This window comes from Carcharodon carcharias, chromosome 10 (genome assembly GCF_017639515.1).
Source record: "Carcharodon carcharias isolate sCarCar2 chromosome 10, sCarCar2.pri, whole genome shotgun sequence".
NCBI lineage: Eukaryota > Metazoa > Chordata > Chondrichthyes > Lamniformes > Lamnidae > Carcharodon > Carcharodon carcharias.
The window spans coordinates 19,325,177-19,345,415 of NC_054476.1; the positions used below are offsets into that span (position 1 = coordinate 19,325,177).

The following is a 20,239-nucleotide window of genomic DNA, read 5'->3' on the forward strand; positions in this document are numbered from 1 at the left end:
TCTTGTCCTAACCCTTTTATTATTTATATACTTTTGGAAAAGTTTTACATTACCTTTTATGTTATCTGCTAGACTCTTCACTACTCTGACTTCTTTTTTCACTGCCCCTCTGAACTTCCTATATTCAGCCTGGTTCTCAGTTGTATTATCAATCTGACTTCAGTCATATGCCCCTCCTTTCTGCTTCATTTTACTCTATGTTTTGCATCATCCAGGGAGCTCTACTTACCCTACTTTTCCCCCTGCACTGTCTGAACCATTACATTTTTGCCTGTCAACCTTTCATTCCAATTTACTCGGGACAGATTTGTTCTCACCCATTGGAAGTTGGCCCTCCTCCAATTAATAATTTTTACCCTAGATTGCTCACTGTCCTTTTCCATGGCTAATATAAATTTCATAATAAATACTATGATCACTGTTCCCTAAATATTCCCCTCATGACACTTGATCCACCCCATTCCCCAGAAACAGATCCAACAATGCTTCCTTCTTTGTTGGGCCAGAAACATTCTAATCAAGAAAATTCTCCTGAACACACTTTGAAAACTCTTTCCCCTCTCTGCCCTTTACACGATCATCATTCCAGTCTATATTAGGATAAGTGAAGCCCCCATTATCAGTGACACTTTAGTTTTTACACCTCTCTGTAATTTCTTTGCAAATCTGTTCCTCAATATTCTTCCCCACTAGCTGGTGGCCTACACAATTCGTCCAGTAGTATAATGGCCCCATCAATCCCAAAAGAGGTGCAAAACAATTTATCTGCAATTTTGGTATAGGCACTTTTCTGCATTTTCAGGAGTAGCTTTTTGGTTCAAATGGCAGGTACTTGATCCCCCAACAGAAGCAGGAAAAAAGTATACATTATTTCCTGTAGCTGCTGATCCTCTCTATTCGACATCTCATATTACAATCCGAGACTTATTGGCGCTCCCAAAGACACTGCTATGGAAAGATTTAGAACCACCCTATACGTATCTTAAGTTAGACAATGTATTTCATCCTGCACTTGGTCAACCAATTCCTACAAAGAAGCAATTGTGAACAATCACACCCCTTCATTCTATTTCTTTGATAACCACAATCATTACAAATTCCACTGTGAATGGTACAACATTGATCTATTATGCCAGAATTATTGATGAAATTGTTAACAATTACACAAATTAATTTTACATGTCACATATACTGTATGATATTGTATTTAGCGTAATAGCTAGATGTGCCAAAACATTTGTCCAGTGTGAAGCTGCGGGGTAAAAATTACATATTGTCATTAAGAAAGTACTTAAAATGTGCTGTTCTATGTTAATTGTGGTGATTATTGTACTGAAGTACTTGGAAGCATTAGTGCAAAATATATCAAATTCTCATTTTTCTGTATACTTGGGCTCAAGGCAAGGGATGACAATATAATAAATGGAGTGCTGTTACATTATGCAACAATGATAAATGCAATAAGAGGGCAAACACACAAGTGAAATGCATCTCAGGATACCTCATAGGGCCCCAACAACACTCCTGGACCACAACCGCAAACGGTTACATGCTTTGATTTGGTTAGTTGTCCCTCTATCATCTTTTTGCCTTGTGCCATCATCCCTTTTGACACCTAATGTCTCCTGCCTTTCACCTGATCACAGACCTTCCCTTTTATTTTTCCTCTCTCCTCCTGCCTCCGTACTTGCTCGAGATCTGCTGTGCCTCAAATTTTGTCCAGTTCTGACCAAAGGTCGTAGGCCTGAAACACAGAGTCTGCTTTTACCTCTAAATGCAAGTGAATGAATTTTGAGCAAATTAAAATCAGACCCCGTTTGTTCTTGTTTCTCTCTTGACTAATGCTGCTTGGCCCACTGAATGTTTCCAGAATTTTCTGTTTTTATTACAAGTTTTTAGTTTGTTGTGTAAGCAATCTGTTATATTCGGGAGCATGACTGCCTGCCCAGTGTTAAACAGTATGGCAGCATAACCAAGAGGTGATCAGAGCTTGACAATGTGTACTTTGTATGTGATCTCACACCCACATCATTGATCTTTCAGTAGGTAGACTGATAAACATTTTAGTGATATGAGTCCTGATACAAATTGTTAAGCTCCTTTGTTTCACTGCAAACAAGTGAACATCAAGAGCAAATGTAAGTAAACCTTACTCCAATTTCCACTTCTCTCCTCTGCTTTTCGTGGACCTTAGCAATTTTCCAGGCTACATCTAGGGTTAATAAATGAAAGGCAGCATGGGCTTCTCAAGGCGAACAGTGTTTGACTACCTTGATTGAAGTAGTGCAGAGAGGAATGAGGGCAGTGCGGCTGATGCTGGGTTCATGAGCTTTCAAAAGGTATTTGATAAAGCAGTGACTGCACGAATACAAAATTAACTGTATGACAGAAAGCAAAGTGTAGTGGTGAACTGCTGTTTTTCAGGTTGGAGGGAAGCACACAATGATGCTCCCCAGACATCAGTTTCGGGATCACTGCTCTTTTTGATACATATTAATGACCTGGACTTTGGTACATAGGGCAGAAACTTCAAGTTGCAAAGGACACAAATCTCGGAAACAAAGTGAAGTAGACTGGGAGGAGGAACAGACTGCAGGAGAATACAGACTGGTGAACTGGACAGATGTATGGCAGATGAAAAGTGAAGTGATACATTTTGGTAAGTATGAGGAGAGACAATATAAACTAAGTGGTATAACTGTAAAAGGGGTGCAAGAACAGAGAGGCCTGGAGGTGTATGAGCACAGGGTCTTTCAAGGTTGCAGAATTAGTTGAAATGGCTGTTAAGAAGATGTACAGGATCATTGACTTGATGAACAGATGCATAGAGTACAAAAGCAAGGAATATATGCTAACTCTTTATAAAAATACTGCCAAGGTCCCAGCTAGAGAATTGTGGCCAATACTAATAGCACCAAACCTAAAGAAAGATGTCAAGGTCTAGGAGAGAGTGAAAAGAAGATTTACTAGATGGATGCAAGAAATTAAGAACTTCAGTTACGTGAACAGACTAGAGATGCTGAGATTTTTCTTCTTAGAGCAGAGGTAGTTAAGGGGAGATTTTATGGAGGTGTTCAAAATCATGAAGGGTTTTGATAGAGTAAATAAGGAGAAATTGTTTCTAGTGGCAGAAAGGTCAGGAAGCAGAGGACACGGTTTAAAGTGATTGACAAAAGAACCAGAGGGGAGATGAGGAGAATTTTGTTTTGAACAGCAAGTTGCTGTGATTTGGAATACGCTACCTGAAAGCATGATGGAAGGACGTTCAATAATAACTTTCACAAGCAGTTGGATAAGTACTTGAAGAGACTATGGGAAAAAAGCAGAGCAGTGGGACTAATTAAGAGTTCTTTCAAATAACCAAGACAGACTTGATAGGCCAAATGACTTCCTTCTGTGCTATATCATTCCATGATTCTAATTATCAAATCTGATTCTGGCCTCATAGCCTCTAGATACAAGCCCATATCTGCACCTCACAGCCTAGCTGTGTGTCTCCTTTCCCTCCCAAGCATTCACAAGTGGACATCCACTCCTACAGCGGCCAACTTCTGGATTATTATTCAAGTTGATGACTAGTTCTTAGAATTCAGCATAATGGCAGCTGACATGCTGCTTTAGAGCTCAGGCAAGGGCATGACCGGGGGTGCCCCAAGACTTGCAGGGCAGCTCCAAGAGGGAAATGAGTGGAAACCACCCATTTCAAATTGATTTTTAAATTGGATACTAATGGCATGATCCTTTTTAAAAATTAAGGAATTTGTGTAATTTTTGGGACGCTGCACAAAATATTAAATTCAATTTCCTCACAGTACAGAAGATGATAAAAATGATTGATACCAAATTGGAGCAAAGGATCATCAGTGGAGGGTGGTTTCATATATTCTTCATTATCCCAAGGGATTTGGTCCAATATGGCCTTAAAAGATTCTGCAGAGGGGTTCTGTGTAAAAGAAGAAACAGTAACTATTATTCTAATATCAACTATTATTCTCTTTGGTTTATTGCATTAAGTAGAATGTAACATTTTAAATAGATTTTACTGCAATAAAAACACTTACATGCTTTCTCAGTTCAATCCAATTTCACACTTGGTTCAAAACTGTTTACTGCCTTGCTCACTAACTTTCCCTAACAGTGCCATTTTTTAGTTTTATCATCACAGCATTCACATCCAAAGGACAAGGCCACAAAAAATGGTTTATTTCCATGTTCCAAGTCTCCTCGGAGAACCAGAATTTGGGAATTCACCATATGCGCCGTCATCAAGACAGAATACAAGCCTGTGTCCACACTAATGTTGGCCAGGGAACTGAAGAGGCTGGGACTACAATAGCTCCAACACTCTTTATTCGCATAGATTTATTAAGCCTACTCTTGGGTTTTAACTTTCTGTTCTGTGAAATTGGATCTGACTCACTGCCGTGATGTGCAGCTTTTAATTTTGCCTATATCATTTAACAGCTACCTATAAGTTTCAGAGATCGATTGATCAGTAGGCAGTTACAAGAACATAAGAAATAGGAGGAGTAAGCCAAATGGCCCCCCAAGCATGCTCTGCCACTCAATAAAATCATGGCCTCAATTCCACCTTCTGGCACTATCCCCATATTCCTTAGTAACCAAAAATCTATCAACCACAGTATTCAATATACTCATTAACTGAACATCCGCAGCTCCCAGGGGTAGAGAATTCCAAAGATTCACAACCCTCTAAGTGAAGAAATGCTTCCTCATCTCAGTCCTAAATGGTGGACCCCTTATTCTGGTCGTGTGACATTATATTCTAGATTCCGCTGGCAGGGGAAACACTTTTCCACATCCACCCAATCAAGCCCCTCAAGAATTTTATATGTTTCAAATAGATTATCTCTCAAGGGAATATCGGCCTAGTCTGATCAATCGCTCCTCATAAAATCAATCTTTTCAACCCAGAAACTAGTCTAGTGAGCCTTCGCTGCACTCCTTCAAGGGATAGTGTGTCCATCCTTTGGTAAAGAAGCCAAAACTTCACACATACATTATTCATCAAGACATATTATAATGAAATCATGTTTCCTACAAAGAATTGTTTGCTAGTGTGCAGGTTTACAATTGAACATTTTTGGACAACATTAAGCATTTAGAGGAAGGTGTTTGCAATGTTTGAACTCTTGATGACATGCACACAATTCCACTTCTATTGCATAAAATTCCTGATCCAAGTGTAAAATGTTCTCCTTGACATGGTTCCTCAATGGTCAGCACTGAACAAAGCCAATTTACTCTTGCCAGATTTCACAGTGATTTAAATGTTACGCTCTTTAAAATGTAGGATTTTGTTTGGAGTGGGTTAATGAGTGATTAGTACAAATCGGAACTTAAAATTAAGCTGCAGTTCAAATTTACATAAACTGCCAACATTTAACTCTAGTTCATTGAAATCCTGATCCAAGTGCGTAATTCCTTGGCAAACTCATTACACATATATCACCATTTCACTGGTCCATGGTTGTACCTGTGAGAATCAGCAAAAGACTGCTTTTATCCGAAAACGATACCTCATCCATTCCCTCTAGACCCTCCGCCATGACTTCAAATTGTTTGCATTGCCAAGTAAAATGAGTGCCACTCATTTAAAAGCACATTCTCCCATATTCAATGTATGCCCCTTCTGCTTCTTATGCTCTGCATTCCTTCTATCCCATTTATTTTTGCTGGTTGGCAGGTATTTTAGGACAGGTCCCATGTCCGTAGAAATAAATAAGTGTTCCAAGCCCCCATTACCCAGACAGCAGTTTACATTTTTCTACCTCCATCTGTTGTAACAACAAAAATGTTCAATGAAAGCACTTGCAACAATCAATGGCCGTGAGTACTGCCTGTTGTGATTTTCCTTGGATTATATCTCAATGTGCTTTGTAGAACAGACAACAGGGAACGTCCAAAAAGAGTTAATCATTAGATTTTTTTTTCTAAAAACAGGCAAAAACAAATTTTCACAAACACTTATAAAAACTCACTGTGATTCTAATAAAATTAACTAGCTTGATGAATCCATAACAATCGAGACCTGAAAAAGAAAAAGATATTTCCTGTTACCATCATAACATACAAGGAATTAAATATTTGAGTAAAATAAATAGATTTCACGTTTACCTATTTTGCAAAAAAAATTAAAATAAGGAAAGCATGATGACACTAAATATACCACTATCCATATAAATGTTACGATTGAAGAATGACTTACGATGCTTGTAGATTATTTGAGTAATGTCAAACTGATGCTCTACTCTACAATGAGAAAAAGTATCTTCGGCTGAACTGAATAACCTGTTTTGGGAACAAAAAAAAAATTTCAATTACCTACATGCTTTAAAGCTCAAAATGTAGAGATTAATGACCATTTAACTGCAACATTTAACATTTCATCATGGAATTCATCAACAAGGAAAATATTATTTTTCTCTGATATTTATTTTACCAATTTCCTCTTTCCTAGGCAGAGGGATTGAGCATTTGGTCAAGTATAAGCTGATTGAAAAGAGATCAGCATAGATTTTTGAAGGGCTTGACTAATCTAGTTGAATTATTTTTAGGAGGTCACTGGAGGTTTTAGTGGGGAAGTGCGTAAGGATGTTGTCTACATCAACAACCTGAAGATATTTTACAAGGATATGCACAAGGGATGTTTAGCAAAACTAAAACCGCGCAGAATTAAGTTGGTTATTGGTTGAGAGGTAGGAGACACAGAGTAGGAGTAGAAGAAATATTTACTGACTGACAAGATGTGACTTGCAATGCTCCCCCTCCAAGTTCCTCTCCAGCTCTGAGCTGATGTCCCGAACCCTGGCACCAGACAGGCAGTACAGCCTTTGGACTCTCACTTATTGCTGCAGAAAGCAAATCCCCCTCACTATACTGTCCCCTACTACCACTCCCCCAACTGGAACGGCTGCCTGTACCACGGTGCCATGGCCAGTCAGCTCAACTACCCTACAGCCCCCACTCTCATCCAAACAAGCTGAAAGAATCTCAAACCTGTTGAACAACTGCAAAGGCTGAGGCTCCCGCACCCCTGCCCTCTGGGTCCCTTTGCCTGCCTCACTCACGGTCACACCCACCTGTTACTGACCAAATCAGAAGACCCTATCCTAAGGGGTGTGGCTGCCTCCTGTTACAAAGTGTCCAGGTAACTTCCTCCTCCCTGATGCATCACAGTGTCTGCAGCTCAGCTTCCAGCTCAACAACTCTGAGTCGAAGCTTTTCGAGCCACAAACACTTACTGAAGATGTGTTTGCCCTGGATCACAATGGAATCCAGGAACTCTCACATGCTGCAGCTGTGACACATCACCTGTTCTGCCATCCCTGAAGCGTTTTAATTAACTACTTAATTATTTCAGTGAATTAATTGTTTTCCTATTTTATATAATTTATTAACCTTACCACAAGTTCATATATTATTTTCATACCTTAGGGATAGAATCGATCTTAACCACTTACCAGATACTCACCAAAGGCTAGCCTTTTCCCTTGTAGTAGAGCAAGAACCAATTCCTACAGGGTGAAAAGTTAGAAAAAGCAAAGGAGTACCTCCTTCCCCTCCTCACCAAACTCCCTCACTCACCTGACTCAACTCAAAAATATGGGTAAATGTGAGGTTGCTCACTTTGGTGCTAAGAATAGAAATGCAGATTTTTTTTTTTAAAAAGCCGTGAACCTTGTAAATGTTGGTGTTTGGAAAAATTTGGGTGTAGCCATACAAGGGACAGAGAAAGGTAGCATGTTGGTACAGCAAGCAATTAAGAACATAAATGGCATGTTGACCTCTATTGCAAAGGGATTGGAGTATGGTACAAAAATATTGAAGTCATGCTGCAATTGTACAGGCCTTTGGTGAGAACACACCTGGAGTAGTATACACAGTTTTGGTCTGTATATTTGAAGAAGGATATACTTGCATTGGAGGCAGAGCAGCAAAAGTTCATGAGGTTGGTGACTGGGACGAAGTGTTGTCCTACGATGAGAGACTGAGTAAACTGGACCTGTGTTCTCCGGAGTTCAGAAGAATAAGAGGTGATCTCATTGAAACATACAAGATTGTGAAGGGGCTTGGCAAGGTATACAATGAGAGGTTGTTTCTGCTAGCTGGGGAATCTAGCACACAGGGGTACAGATTCAGGTTAAGGGCCTGATCTTTTAGCACCGAGGTGAGGAAAGATTCCTTCACTCAAAGGCTTGTGAATCTTTGGAATTCTACACCCTAGAGGGCTGTGGATGCTCCATTATAGAATATATTTAAGGCTAGGGTAGACAGGTTTTTGGTCTCTCAGGATATCAAGGGATATGGGGAGTGGATGGGAAAATGGAGTTAGGGCTGATGATCAGCCATAATTATATTGAATGGTGGAGCAGGCTCAAGGGGCAATATCGTCTACACCTGCTCCTATTTCTTCCCTTCTTATGTTCTTAAGCTTTACTTCAGTTATACCCCATCTGGAGCACTGTGTTCTGTTTTGGTCACTGAACCTGAAGAGATATATTGGCCTCGGAAAAGGTCTTGCATAGATTCACCTATAATAGCAGGCTTAGCGTGTTAAATTCTGAGGGCAGATTATATAAAATTGTATTCCCCTGAGTAGAGAAGGTTGAGCATGATCTGGTCAGCGTTTTTGCAATGTTAAAAGGGCTTCAAAGGATAGATAAAAGAAACCATTTCATTGAGTGGAGGGTATCAGGAGCAAAGAGACAACCTTAAAGTCAGAGCTGGGCCATTCATGAACAAAATAATGAAGCACCTTTTCCCACATAAAACACATCTGAAAGCTGAAACTCGCTACCCAAAAAGACTATGAATGCTGGGTTAGTTGAAACTTTCAGGACCGAGCTGGTGTGATCCGATGCATTACAGGCTTATCAGAGTCCGAGGAAGTTGAGTCTACGGGAGGTGGAAAGCTACAAAATAAACTATATTGATTAAACACCTTGAATGCAAAAAAGTCCAAGTTAACACTATGCTACTGAGGAGGTCAGAGTGCTTCATAAGGGTATTAGAGGACAGGATATTTATTTTAATGGGAGATTTCAATCATCCAAATATAAATGTTGAATACCCAAGTGGCTAAAGGAACCAGCAAATGTAATACATGATTACTGGAGACTAAGCATGGGGTTTCCTCATTTGCTTATGGGATGTAGGCATCACTGGCATGGCCAGCATTTGTTGCCCACCCTAATTGCCCTCGAGGAGTTGGTGGTGAATTGCCTTCCTCATTCACTGCAGCCTCTGTGGTGCAGGTACACTATAGTACTGTTAAGGAGGGAGTTCCAGGAGTTTGACTCAACGGCAGTGAAGGAACAATGATATATTTTGACCTCAGGATGGTGTGTACCCTGGGAAGGGAACTTGAAGATTGCAGTCTTCCCATGCCCTTGCTGCTTAGGAAAGTGCTGCAGGAGGCACTTTGGTGAGCCTCTGAAGTGCATCTTGTAAACGGTACACACTGCCCTCTACAAACAAAGGTATCCCGAACAAAATCACTGACTTTGATATAAATTGGTTGAAAGTTCTACAAAAGCTAAAAGGACTCAATACAAATAAATCCCTGGAGAACCAACAGTATTTATCCCAGAGTGCTGACAGAACTAAGGACTAACAATAATCATGATGGAGTCAAAAACTGAAGCACTGATAGATTGGAACCTTGCCTACATGGTGCCTTTAGTCAAAAAGGGCAAAACAACAGACACAGGCCAATACCACAGAAACATTAAGAATTGCTAGACAAATAAATAACAATGGTACAAAATAAACACCTAGTTTGTGATCTACCATCCTAATAGGAGCATAAAGAGGAGGAGCAGGAGTAGGCCATTTGGCTCTTTGAGACTGCTCTACCATTCAATACGACTGTGGCTGATCTTCTATTTCAACTCCACCTTCTTGCACTATCCCCAGATTTCCTAATTCTCTTAATATCTAAAAATCTATCGATCTCTGTCTTGGATATATCCAACAACTGAGTATTCAATGCCCCTCAGGCATAAAGAATTCCAAGATCCAATAACACTTTGAGTGAAGAAATTTCTCCCATTGCAGTACTCCATGGCTAACCCCTCATTCTGAGACTGTCACCCAAGTTCTAGACTTTCCCAACCGGCATGTGCCCTATCAAACCCCTTAAGAATGTTATATGTTTCAAAGAGATCACCTCTCATTCTTCTAAACTTGAGGGAATATAAGCCTCGTCTACTCAATCTCTCCTCATTAGACAAACCCCTCATCCCAGGAATCAGCCGAGTGAAGTTTGTTGTGCTCCCTACATCACAGAATTGTTACAGCGCAAAAGGAGGCTATTCAGCCTGTGGTGTCTGCACCTACTCTCTGAATGAACAATTCACTGAGTGACATTGCCCCACTTTCTCCCCATAATCATGCACATTTTTCTTTTTCAAATAACAGTGCATTCCAGACCCCAACCACTCACTGCAGGAAAAAGGTCGCTTTTGCTTCTTTTATCAATTACTTTATATCTGTGCCCTCTCAATCGCAATCCTTTCACGTGTGGGAATAGTTTCCAACCATCCGCTCCGTCCAGGCCCCTCATGATTTTGAATATCTCTCGGCCTTCTGTTCTCCAAGGAAAACAGTCCCAACTTCTCCAATCTACCTCCACAACTGAAGTTCCTCAGCCCTGGAAGTATTCTCGTGAATCTTTCCTGCACTACACAATGCTCTCAGCCGAACCATCTTCAGTTGTTTCATCAATGATATTTCCTCCATCACAAGGTCAGAAGTGCAAATGTTAACTGCTGATTGCAGAGTTTAGTTCCATTTACAAACATATGAACAAGGAGCATGAGTAGGCCATTTGGTCCCTTCAGCCTGCTCCGCCATTCAATAAGATCATGGCTGATCTGATAGTAACCTCAAAACTGCATCCCACCTAACCCCGATAACCTATCACCCCCTTGCTTACCAAGAATCTATCCACCTCTGCCTTAAAAATATTCAAAGATTCTGCTTCCACCACCTTTTCAGGAAGAGAGTTCCAAAGGCTCACGACCCTCAGAGAAAAAATGTTGCCTCATCACTGTTTTAAATGGGCGATCCCTTATTTTTAAACAGTGACCCCTAGTTCTAGATGCTCCCACAAGAGGAAACAGCTTCTCCACATCCATCCTGTCAAGACCCCTCAGGATCTTATATGTTTCAATCAAGTCACCTCTTACGCTTCTAAACTCCAGCAGATACAAACCTAGCCTGTCCAACCTTTCCTCATAAGACAACCCGCCCATTCCAGGTATTAGTCTGGGAAACCTTCTCTTAACTGCTTCCAATGCATTAACATCCTTCCTAAAATAAGGATGAATACTGTACACAGTACTTCAAATGTGGTCTCACTACTGCCCTGCATAACTGAAGCATAAGCTCCCTACTTTTGGGGTATTCAATTCCCCTCGCAATAAATAGTAACATTCCATTAGCTTTCCTAATTACTTGCTGTACCTGCATACTAGCCTTTTACAATTCATGCACTAAGACACCCAGATCCCTCTGTATCTCAGAGCTCTGTAACCTCTCACTATTTAGATAATATGCCTCCCTTTTACTCTTCCTGCCAAAATGGACAATTTCACATTTTCCCACATTATATTCCATTTGCCAGATCTTTGTCTAATCACTTAATTTATCTATGTCACTTTGTAACCTCCTTAGGTCATCTTCACAAATTACTTTCCTACCTTTCTTTGTGTCATCAGCAAATTTGGCAACAATCCCTTCAATCTCTTCATCCAAGTCATTTATATAAATTGTAAACAGTTGAGGTCTCAGCACTGATCCCTGTGGCACACCATTCATTACATCTTGCCAACCTGAAAAAGACCCATTTAAGCCTAGTCTCCGTTTCCTGTTAGCCAGCCAATCTTCTATCCATGCCAATATGCACCCCCTATACCATGAGCTTTTATTTTCCGCAATAACCTTTGACATGGCACCTTATCAAATGCTTTCTGGAAATCTAAGCACAGTACATCCACTGGTTCCCCTTTATCCACAGCACTTTACTCCCTCAAAGAACTCCAATAGGTTGGTTAAACATGATTTCCCTTTCACAAAACCATGTTGACTCGGCCTAATTACTTTGAACACATCCGAGTGCCCTGCTATAGCTTCTTTAATAATAGCTTCGAACATTTCTCTATGACAGATGTTAAGCTAACTGACCTGTAGTTTCCTGCTTTCTGTCTCCCTCTCTCTTTGAATAATGGAGTTACATTTGCTGTCTTCCAATCTAATGGAGCCTTCCCTGAATCTAAGGAGTTTCATAAATTAAAACCAATGCATCAACTATCTCACTAGCCACTTCTTTTAAGACCTTAGGATGAGGTCCATTAGGATCCAGGCACTTGTCAACCTGCAGCTCCAACAATTTACTCTGTACCACTTCCTTGGTGATTGTAATTTTCCTGAGTTCCTCCCTCCCTTCCATTTCCTGATTTATAGCTGCTTCTGGGATGTTACTTGTATCCTCTACAGTGAAAGCTGAAGCAAAATACCTATTCAATTCATTTGTCATTTCCTTGTTTTACATTATCAATTCTCCAAACTCATTTTCTATAGGGCCAATGCTCACTTTTTTAACTCATTACTAACTCTTACTATCTGTTTTTATGTTTCTGGCTGGCGTTCTCACATGCTCTAATTTTTTCCTCCTTATTAATCTTTTAGTTATCCTTTGCTGTTCCTTATATTCTGTCCAATCTTCTGGCCTTCCACCTATCTTTGCACAATTATATGCTTTTTCTTTAAGTTTGAGACTATCTCTAACCTTTCTAGTTAACCCCGGGTGGTGTGTCCGTCCCTTGGACATTTTCTTACTCATTGGAATGTATCTGTGTATTCTGAAATATACCCGGAAATGTTTGCTGCTGCATCTCTATTGACCTATCCATTAACCTAATTTGCCAATTCACTTCAGCCAGCTCTGCTTTCATGCCCTCATAATTGCCCTTTTTTAAGTTTAAAAACATAACCTCAGACCCACTCCTCTCTGCCTCAACTAAATGTAAAATTCAGGCATAATATGGTTACTGCTACCAGGGGCGTATTCACAATGAGGTCATTAATTAATCCCAACTCATTGTCTAGTACAGCCTGCTCTCTGGTTGGCTCCAGGACATGCAGTTCTAAGAAGCGATCCCGGAAACATTCAATGAACTCCTCGTCTAAGCTACCTTTGCTCATCTGATTTTTCCAGTCTATATGTAGATTAAAACCTCCCATGATTATCGCCATGCCTTTCTGATAAGCTCTCTATTTCTTCCTTTACGTTCCACTCACCATGTAGTTACTATCAGGGGGCCTGTCAACGACTCCCAAAAGTGACTTCTTGCCTTTTCCATTTCTCATCTCTACCCAAACCGTTTCCACATCCTGGTTTCCTGAAATTAGGTCATTCATCTCTATTATGCTAATACCATCATTAACTAATAGGGCCACTCCTCCAACTTTTCCTTGCTTCTCATCCTTCCTAAGTGTCCTGTACCCTTTAATATTCAGGTCCCAATCCATGTCCTCCTGCAGCCATGTCTCTGTAATGGCTATCAAATCGGACTTATTTATTTCTATGTGCGCTCTCAGTTCATCTGCTTTGTTTCGAATGCTTCGAGTATTCAGATACAGAGCCTTTAGTTTTACCCTTTTATTCTTTTTATAACCTCTAGTCTCATTTGTTGATTGACTGTTAGGTTGGTACTCTCTATCCCTTCCTGTCAGTCTGTTTTTCATTTCCCATAATACCTTTCTCTTTTGCCTTGTCTCTGCTCTTTGATTTACCACACCTTACCAAAGTTGTACCCTTGCCCCCACTGCTGAGTTTAAAACCCACTCTATTTCCCTAGTTTTGCAGCTTGTAAGAACAGTGGTCCCAGAACAATTCAGGTGTAGACTGTCCCAACAGCACTGATCCCACTTTCCCCAGTATTGGTGCCAGTGTCCCACAAACTGGAACCCACTTCTCCCACATCAGGCTTTGAGCCATGCATTAATCTCCCTAACCTGATTTGTCCTATGCCAATTTGCACATGCCTCAGGTAATAATCCAGAGATTATGATCTTTGAGGTTCTGCTTTTTAATTTGGTGCCGAGCTCCTCAAACTGACTATGCAGAGCCTACTTTGTCCTGTCTACGTCATTGGCACCAGCATGGACCACGATGACTGGGTCCTCCCCTTCCCACTGCAAGTTCCTCTCCAGCCCCAAGCAGATGTCCTGAACCCTGACACGGGGCAGGCAACACAGCCATTTGGACTCACGCCCTTTGCTGCAGAGAACAGTGTCAATCCCTCTGACTATACTGTCCCCTACTACCACTACATTCCTTGTAACTCCCCCCACTGGAATGTCTTGCTATACCACAGTGCCATGGCCAGTTAGCTCATCCACCCTGCAGTCCTGACTCTCATCCAAACAAGCTGAAAAAACCTCAAACTTGTTGGACAATTGCAAGGGCTGAGGCTCCTACACTCCTGCCCTCTGGGTCCCCTTAGCTACCTCACTTGAAGTCACACCCTCCTGTCCCTGATCACTGACCAAATCAGAAGACACCATCCTAAGGGGTGCGAGTGCCTCCTGGAATAAAGTGTCCAGGTAACCTTCCCCCTCCCTGATAAGCCGCATGGTCTGCAGCTTGGCCTCCAGCTCACTAACTCAGGGCCAAAGTTCCTGCAGCCGCAAACACTTACTGCAGGTGTGTTTGTCCTGGATCACACCAGTTTCCAGAGGCTCCCACATCCTGCAATCACAACACATCACCTGCCCTGCCATCTCTTACAACTGTTGCTATAATGAAGCAATCTGTGTCCACATGCAGCAAGACCCAGACACCCATTCAGGCTTGTAAGTATAAGTGACAAGTAACAGTCACTCCACTCAAGTACCGGGGTAATAACCATCTTCAACAAGAATAGGGAATCAAGGGGTCTGGGGAACAGGTGGGAAAGTGGGGTTGCGGCCAGCATCAAACAGCCATGATCTTATTGAATGTCTGACAGCATCTGCGGAGAGGAATACAGTAACATTTCGAGTCCTTCGTAAGAGTCATTCGGAGTCGAAACGTTAACTGTATTCCTCTCCGCAGATGCTGTCAGACCTGTTGAGTTTTTCCAGGTATTTTTGTTTTTGTTTTGGATTTCCAGCATCCGCAGTTTTTTGCTTTTATGATCTTATTGAATGGGAGAGCAGACTTGAGAGATCTTAAGGCCTACACCTGCTCCTACTTTATATGTTCTTATTATACTCTTATGTACCTTCCAAGGCTGGTATATCCTTCCTTAGACAAGCAGCCCAAAACTGTACACATTTTGTCATGTAATACAATTAGTCTTACTTCCATTCTATGTAAAATAATAAAAGGATGGTCAGGAATAAACTTAAGGATCATCTGTACAACAATAACCTAGTAACAGTCAACATGGAATCAGAAGCGAAGAGGAGATCCACCCTGACTTATCTCCTCAACTTGTATCTTGACTTCTAGGCTTTGACGGGGGAAAGGGACAGGGTGAATTGAATAGGGTGGCCTCAGTGTTCATAATTTGGAAGTACTATTATTTGCAGTTTACATGAATTACCTGGATTCAGAAACTACGTGGTTAATGCTAAGTGGTTAAATTTGCAGATGATACCAAACGGGGAGGGACAGTGGAATTAGAAGGACCAGCTCAGAAATTGCAAGATGTCTTTGATAGAATCTGTAAGTGGGCAGATAAAATAATTAAAATAGGTACTCCTATTAAAATTGGTGCCAAAATCAGCTAAAGGTGAAGTCGAGACACACTGGGGATCTTGGTTGACTCAATGCTAAACATATCTAAACAGTACAGAACAGCAGTCAACAAAACAGTCAGACTAGGTACACAGCAAACTTGGTATCAGATTACTCCTTGTATACCACAACCAGCTATAGTTGACAAGAAACAAGGCAGAGATTCAAGTACCAGAGGTTCATAAGGCTGATCACTAGTGTTGGGGCCTGAGTTTTGATGGACGATTGGAGACACTTTAAATCTAGCAGGGAGACATCTGAGAGGTACCCATAGATATTTACCAATATGTGAAGAGAATGAAGAAAGTAAAAGTAAGTGTACAAAGGGAACTTGGGCTTAAATTAGTAACAGGTGATTTTTGGACAATTAAGAAAATTCTTCATAACGTTAGGGAGAGGGAATGAGAGAAAACTGAAACTCCTGTTCCCTTCCCCAATTGTCCATAATCAGTATGTTTTATGAGAAGGAAGAGATATGTGTTTCTTAACCCCAGGCTGTGCAAACAATTTATAACCAGCAGAAAGCTTCACATGAGTTTAAGTAGAGAGGATAATTCATTTACACATTCGCCCTGAAAATCTAACACTATGTCACTCATTCACCTACACAGACTTGAGGAAAATACAGTTAAATAGAATAGTGCACTTTTACAACTCTTAGCAAGAGAATAGTTCGTAATTCACTCGATTGGCTTGTTCTGGAGAACAAATAGTGCAGGCCTAGTTTCTCACTTCTGAAGTGTAGTTAGATGAATTAAATAACTGAAGTCCAGTAGCAGAGATGTTGCAGCATTCTCTCGAATAGATGGGATTTCTGCAGGTTAGTTACTTGTAGTATTGTTACAGGAGGCTGGTTTTCTGTCCTGATGAACTTGAAAAGGAACAGGCTTGGAAACCTTGCGATGCTGAAATCTCCAATGTTAAGACATAGATGTTGCTGCCTTCTCTGCTGCTGCTGTTTTTTTTTTTTGTAGTTGTTGTGTCTTGCAGACAGCACTTAAAGATTAAAAGGGAGACCAACATGGCTGCCTTATTATGTGGTTTCTCAGTCCCCTTTTCCAAATATGATGCTGTGTTTCAGTGGCTTAGCCACAACACCCTGGGCTACTGTTTGGAGACATTCAACCTGGGGGCTTTGAGATAATCACCGTCTTCATTTCAGAAAGGCCAATTCAAGTCAGGAAACACCTTTTGGATGGTTTCAGGAGGTAAGTAATGAAACTTCTTAGTCTGGGATGTGTGGTTTTGTCCTTTCAAGAAAGTGTAGTAGTTTGAATCCACAGACCAAGTCAAGTGACTCTCGGTGGCCATCTTTTGCAGTAGTTTAATGACCATTTTTCAAATAAAAGTCAGCTCCAGAAGATTCCACCCTGATTACAGTTCATATTTTAACAGTTAAGGGCAGGACATGCCTTAACTTGGCATGACAACAGAAATAAAGGGCGATTGAATAACGTGTGGGATAAAATTCTAGACTGAGTAGTGGAGGAAAAAGACAAGGAATCGTTTAAGAAACAATTGCATGCTTCTCTGAAAGCAGAGGATGTTTTCCAGATGTATGAACTAAATTACCTTCTTCATGCATAATTATTCTGCTTTAAGCAATAACAGAAGTATGCTAACCCTAGGTCTTGGGTCCGGTGCCACTGTCCATCATGTTGACAGTGCCAATACTAGTCAACACACAATTCATTCTTTTCCCTTGGAATTATTATCAGTTCCTATTTGGTATGTCATTCTCTAGCTGTTCCATGATCAGTCAGATTCTTGAAATATATTTGGAAAGCTGACAGCTAAAATCCAGAATCTCCAAAGAGAAATACATTTTAAGTCTTGGTAAATCTGTGGGCTCTGCAAATGGTAGCCTCTTTTTCATCCGCAGACATGTTGTAGCCAAAAACTTTCAAATGAGAGATAAATAGCGTGCCTCCCTCCATCTTTCAGATGGACCTGTGCTGTCGGCTCGGCAAACATAATTTGACTGAGGAGTTATGAAGACACAGGGCTAGATTTTGCTACAGCGGGACATCTGACAGCATCTTTGCTGTGAGTTAGACTTGCCTCTGCACCCAGTTCCGTCTAAACTGTGTGCCTGTGTGGCCATGTAACATTCCATTAAGTGTCATGCACTTAATTATTATAGCAACGCACAACCTTAGCCACTCCACCCACTGATGCATGCATTTCTTTTCCTCTGCATCCACACCGCTTGGAGGGATACCACATTATGACTGAGTACGGTGACACAGTCGAACATCCCCCGCGCCCCCCAATTCCCCCAAAACAACATGTCCACCTGAAGAAGGCACAGAGCTTGCAGAAGCTGAGAGAGGCAGAGGGGAGCAGCTTGTCTGTTGCACTCAAGCTGGGCAAAGAGGCGGGAGGATGAAGTGTGGCCGGAGAAGGGGGGGTGAGTTTAAACTCTCCCTGCTGGAGTCAGATGTTCGGTGGGGTGGGGGACAACAACATGCTCAGCCAGGGCTGGCGGCCAGTTTGCTGTGGAATACATTAAAGGGTTGCTTGTCATTTCTTGTACAGTAACTTCTGTGTTTCGGAATGGTTGCCTTCTTTCTGTGGTAGGATACTTTTGGAAACTGATGCATTTTATTCAATGAAATTTGCATTCTTGGCAACAGGTTTCTGCACATTTCTTTAAAAAATAGTTGAAACGAACTAATTGCACAGTTCTGAGCTTCCTCACATATTTGGCATTCAGGACGTGCAAATTGGCTTCACAGGCTTGTCAGCTTCCATATTGGATGTTTCTGTCTGACTGAAGAGACTTTGCTTCTTGAGCCTGATAGAATTGTTGCTTGCTTAGAGACATGCATTAGCTTTGAAAAACCTTAAAAGGGATTACAGATCATAGTTGGCATATTATTTAAGGCAAACAGTTTGCCTTTTTATTCTGCTTGTAGCAATAAAATTAGCAATATTCAAATTTATTTTGCGCTTAAATCTAGGGTCATGTCCCATTGGACGTAAACCATTGGTTTACATGTCATTATGCATCAAGGTTGTACAGAAAATGAACATTTCTTAACACAAACCTTTACCTTCAACGTAACATTGAAATTCTAAATGTGTGAAATATGGATATCCAAGTAGAAGAGAACAATTCAATTCTTGCTGAAATATCTGGAGCTTGACCTTCCTCATGTATGACAGCTAAACTTGATTTGGTACTGCCCTGCAAAATCTCAGAACAATTCTACATTTGAGAAGCCTTTCCAGAGCCAGTAAGATAATGCTGAAGAATAAATCTGAGGTTTAAGACTGTGTTTATCGAATATTGATTGTCTAAACAGAATCCCCCCATCCTCTTCCGCCACCTTTAACCATTTGTGTGTTTAGCACTGGTTACAGAAATATTAATTGTATTTTGGCTTATTTATATCTCTTTCTCTTTGACCATGGGTGGCAGACTCCCTGTCAGGAAGCAATGTCTTTTGTAACCTGAGAGTGTATCTCTTGGCTTGCATAAATTATGCAGTTACCCTATGTTTCAATAACACTGCATTAGAATCTATGTAGAATTCCTATCAACTTGAACATGCAAATATCACACAAAACACCAGACTTTATATGTTGGCGAAAGTTACTGATTTTGTAGAAATGAAGTACTTACAGATCAGAGCAAGGCTAGATACCACATAGCATAAGGCAGCTTTTTATTTATTCATTCACGGGATGTGGGCATCGCTGGCTAGGCCAGCATTTATTGCTCATCCTTAATTGCCCTTGAAAAGGTGGTGGTGAGCTGCCTTTCTGAACTGCTGCAGTCCATGTTGTGTAGGTGTACACCCTCAGTGCCGATAGGGAAGGAGTTCCAAGGTTTTGACCCAGCTACAGTGAAGGAACTGTTTCCGAGTCAGGATGGTGAGCGGCTTGGAGGGGAACTTCCAGTGGTGGTGTTCCCATGTGTCTGCTGCCCTTGTCCTTCTAGATGACAGTGGTCGTGGTTGTAATACATGTACTACTGTAGGTATAATTAAATGTCCAGGTCCTGCTATTTAAAATGTATCCTAATCCACTAAGCATTATCTGATTTGATGACAAATACCAACAAATGATATACTGTAGTTCAATTGACTGGGATGTTTAGATCTGAGATTGAATTCACCTACTGGATTAGATTTTTAATTCAGCAGCTTTCAATATGGAAATATGTATTTTTGTCCATTATAAAATATTAAATGAGCAGTAACAACTGTATTGATTTTTTTTTATTATCTTCTTGTACTTTGAAATTGAAGTTACGTTTTTACAGTTGTGCTTTTAATAAGGGGTTAAGTGATTTAAAATTTCAAACTTCTTGGGACACCATGCTGCCTTGGACAAAACTGGCATGTGTTCTTTCTCTCCTTGCATTCATAAGTCTGCACCCCAACCCCTCTCCCCACTCTCAGACTGCCCCCCCCCCCCGAC

The 20,239-nt window shown here is 40.9% G+C and overlaps 1 protein-coding gene and 1 long non-coding RNA gene across 5 annotated transcripts in view; one reads left to right on the forward strand and one right to left on the reverse strand.

The window, feature by feature from the left end:
* The window catches only part of prmt3 (protein arginine methyltransferase 3), a 218,450-nt gene that overhangs the window by 189,910 nt on the left and 8,301 nt on the right, over positions 1–20,239 (reverse strand). For both annotated transcript variants that reach the window (XM_041198076.1, XM_041198077.1), the window contains 3 exons: positions 6,230–6,312; positions 6,003–6,052; positions 3,841–3,943 (listed from right to left, as the gene is read on the reverse strand). In XM_041198076.1, coding sequence (XP_041054010.1) covers positions 3,841–3,943; positions 6,003–6,052; positions 6,230–6,312 — 236 coding nt within the window. The remainder of the gene's footprint in view (positions 1–3,840; positions 3,944–6,002; positions 6,053–6,229; positions 6,313–20,239) is intronic.
* The window catches only part of LOC121283468, a 90,782-nt gene that overhangs the window by 52,311 nt on the left and 18,232 nt on the right, over positions 1–20,239 (forward strand). For all 3 annotated transcript variants that reach the window (XR_005944269.1, XR_005944268.1, XR_005944267.1), the window contains exon 2: positions 2,520–2,659. This is a non-coding gene — a long non-coding RNA (uncharacterized LOC121283468). The remainder of the gene's footprint in view (positions 1–2,519; positions 2,660–20,239) is intronic.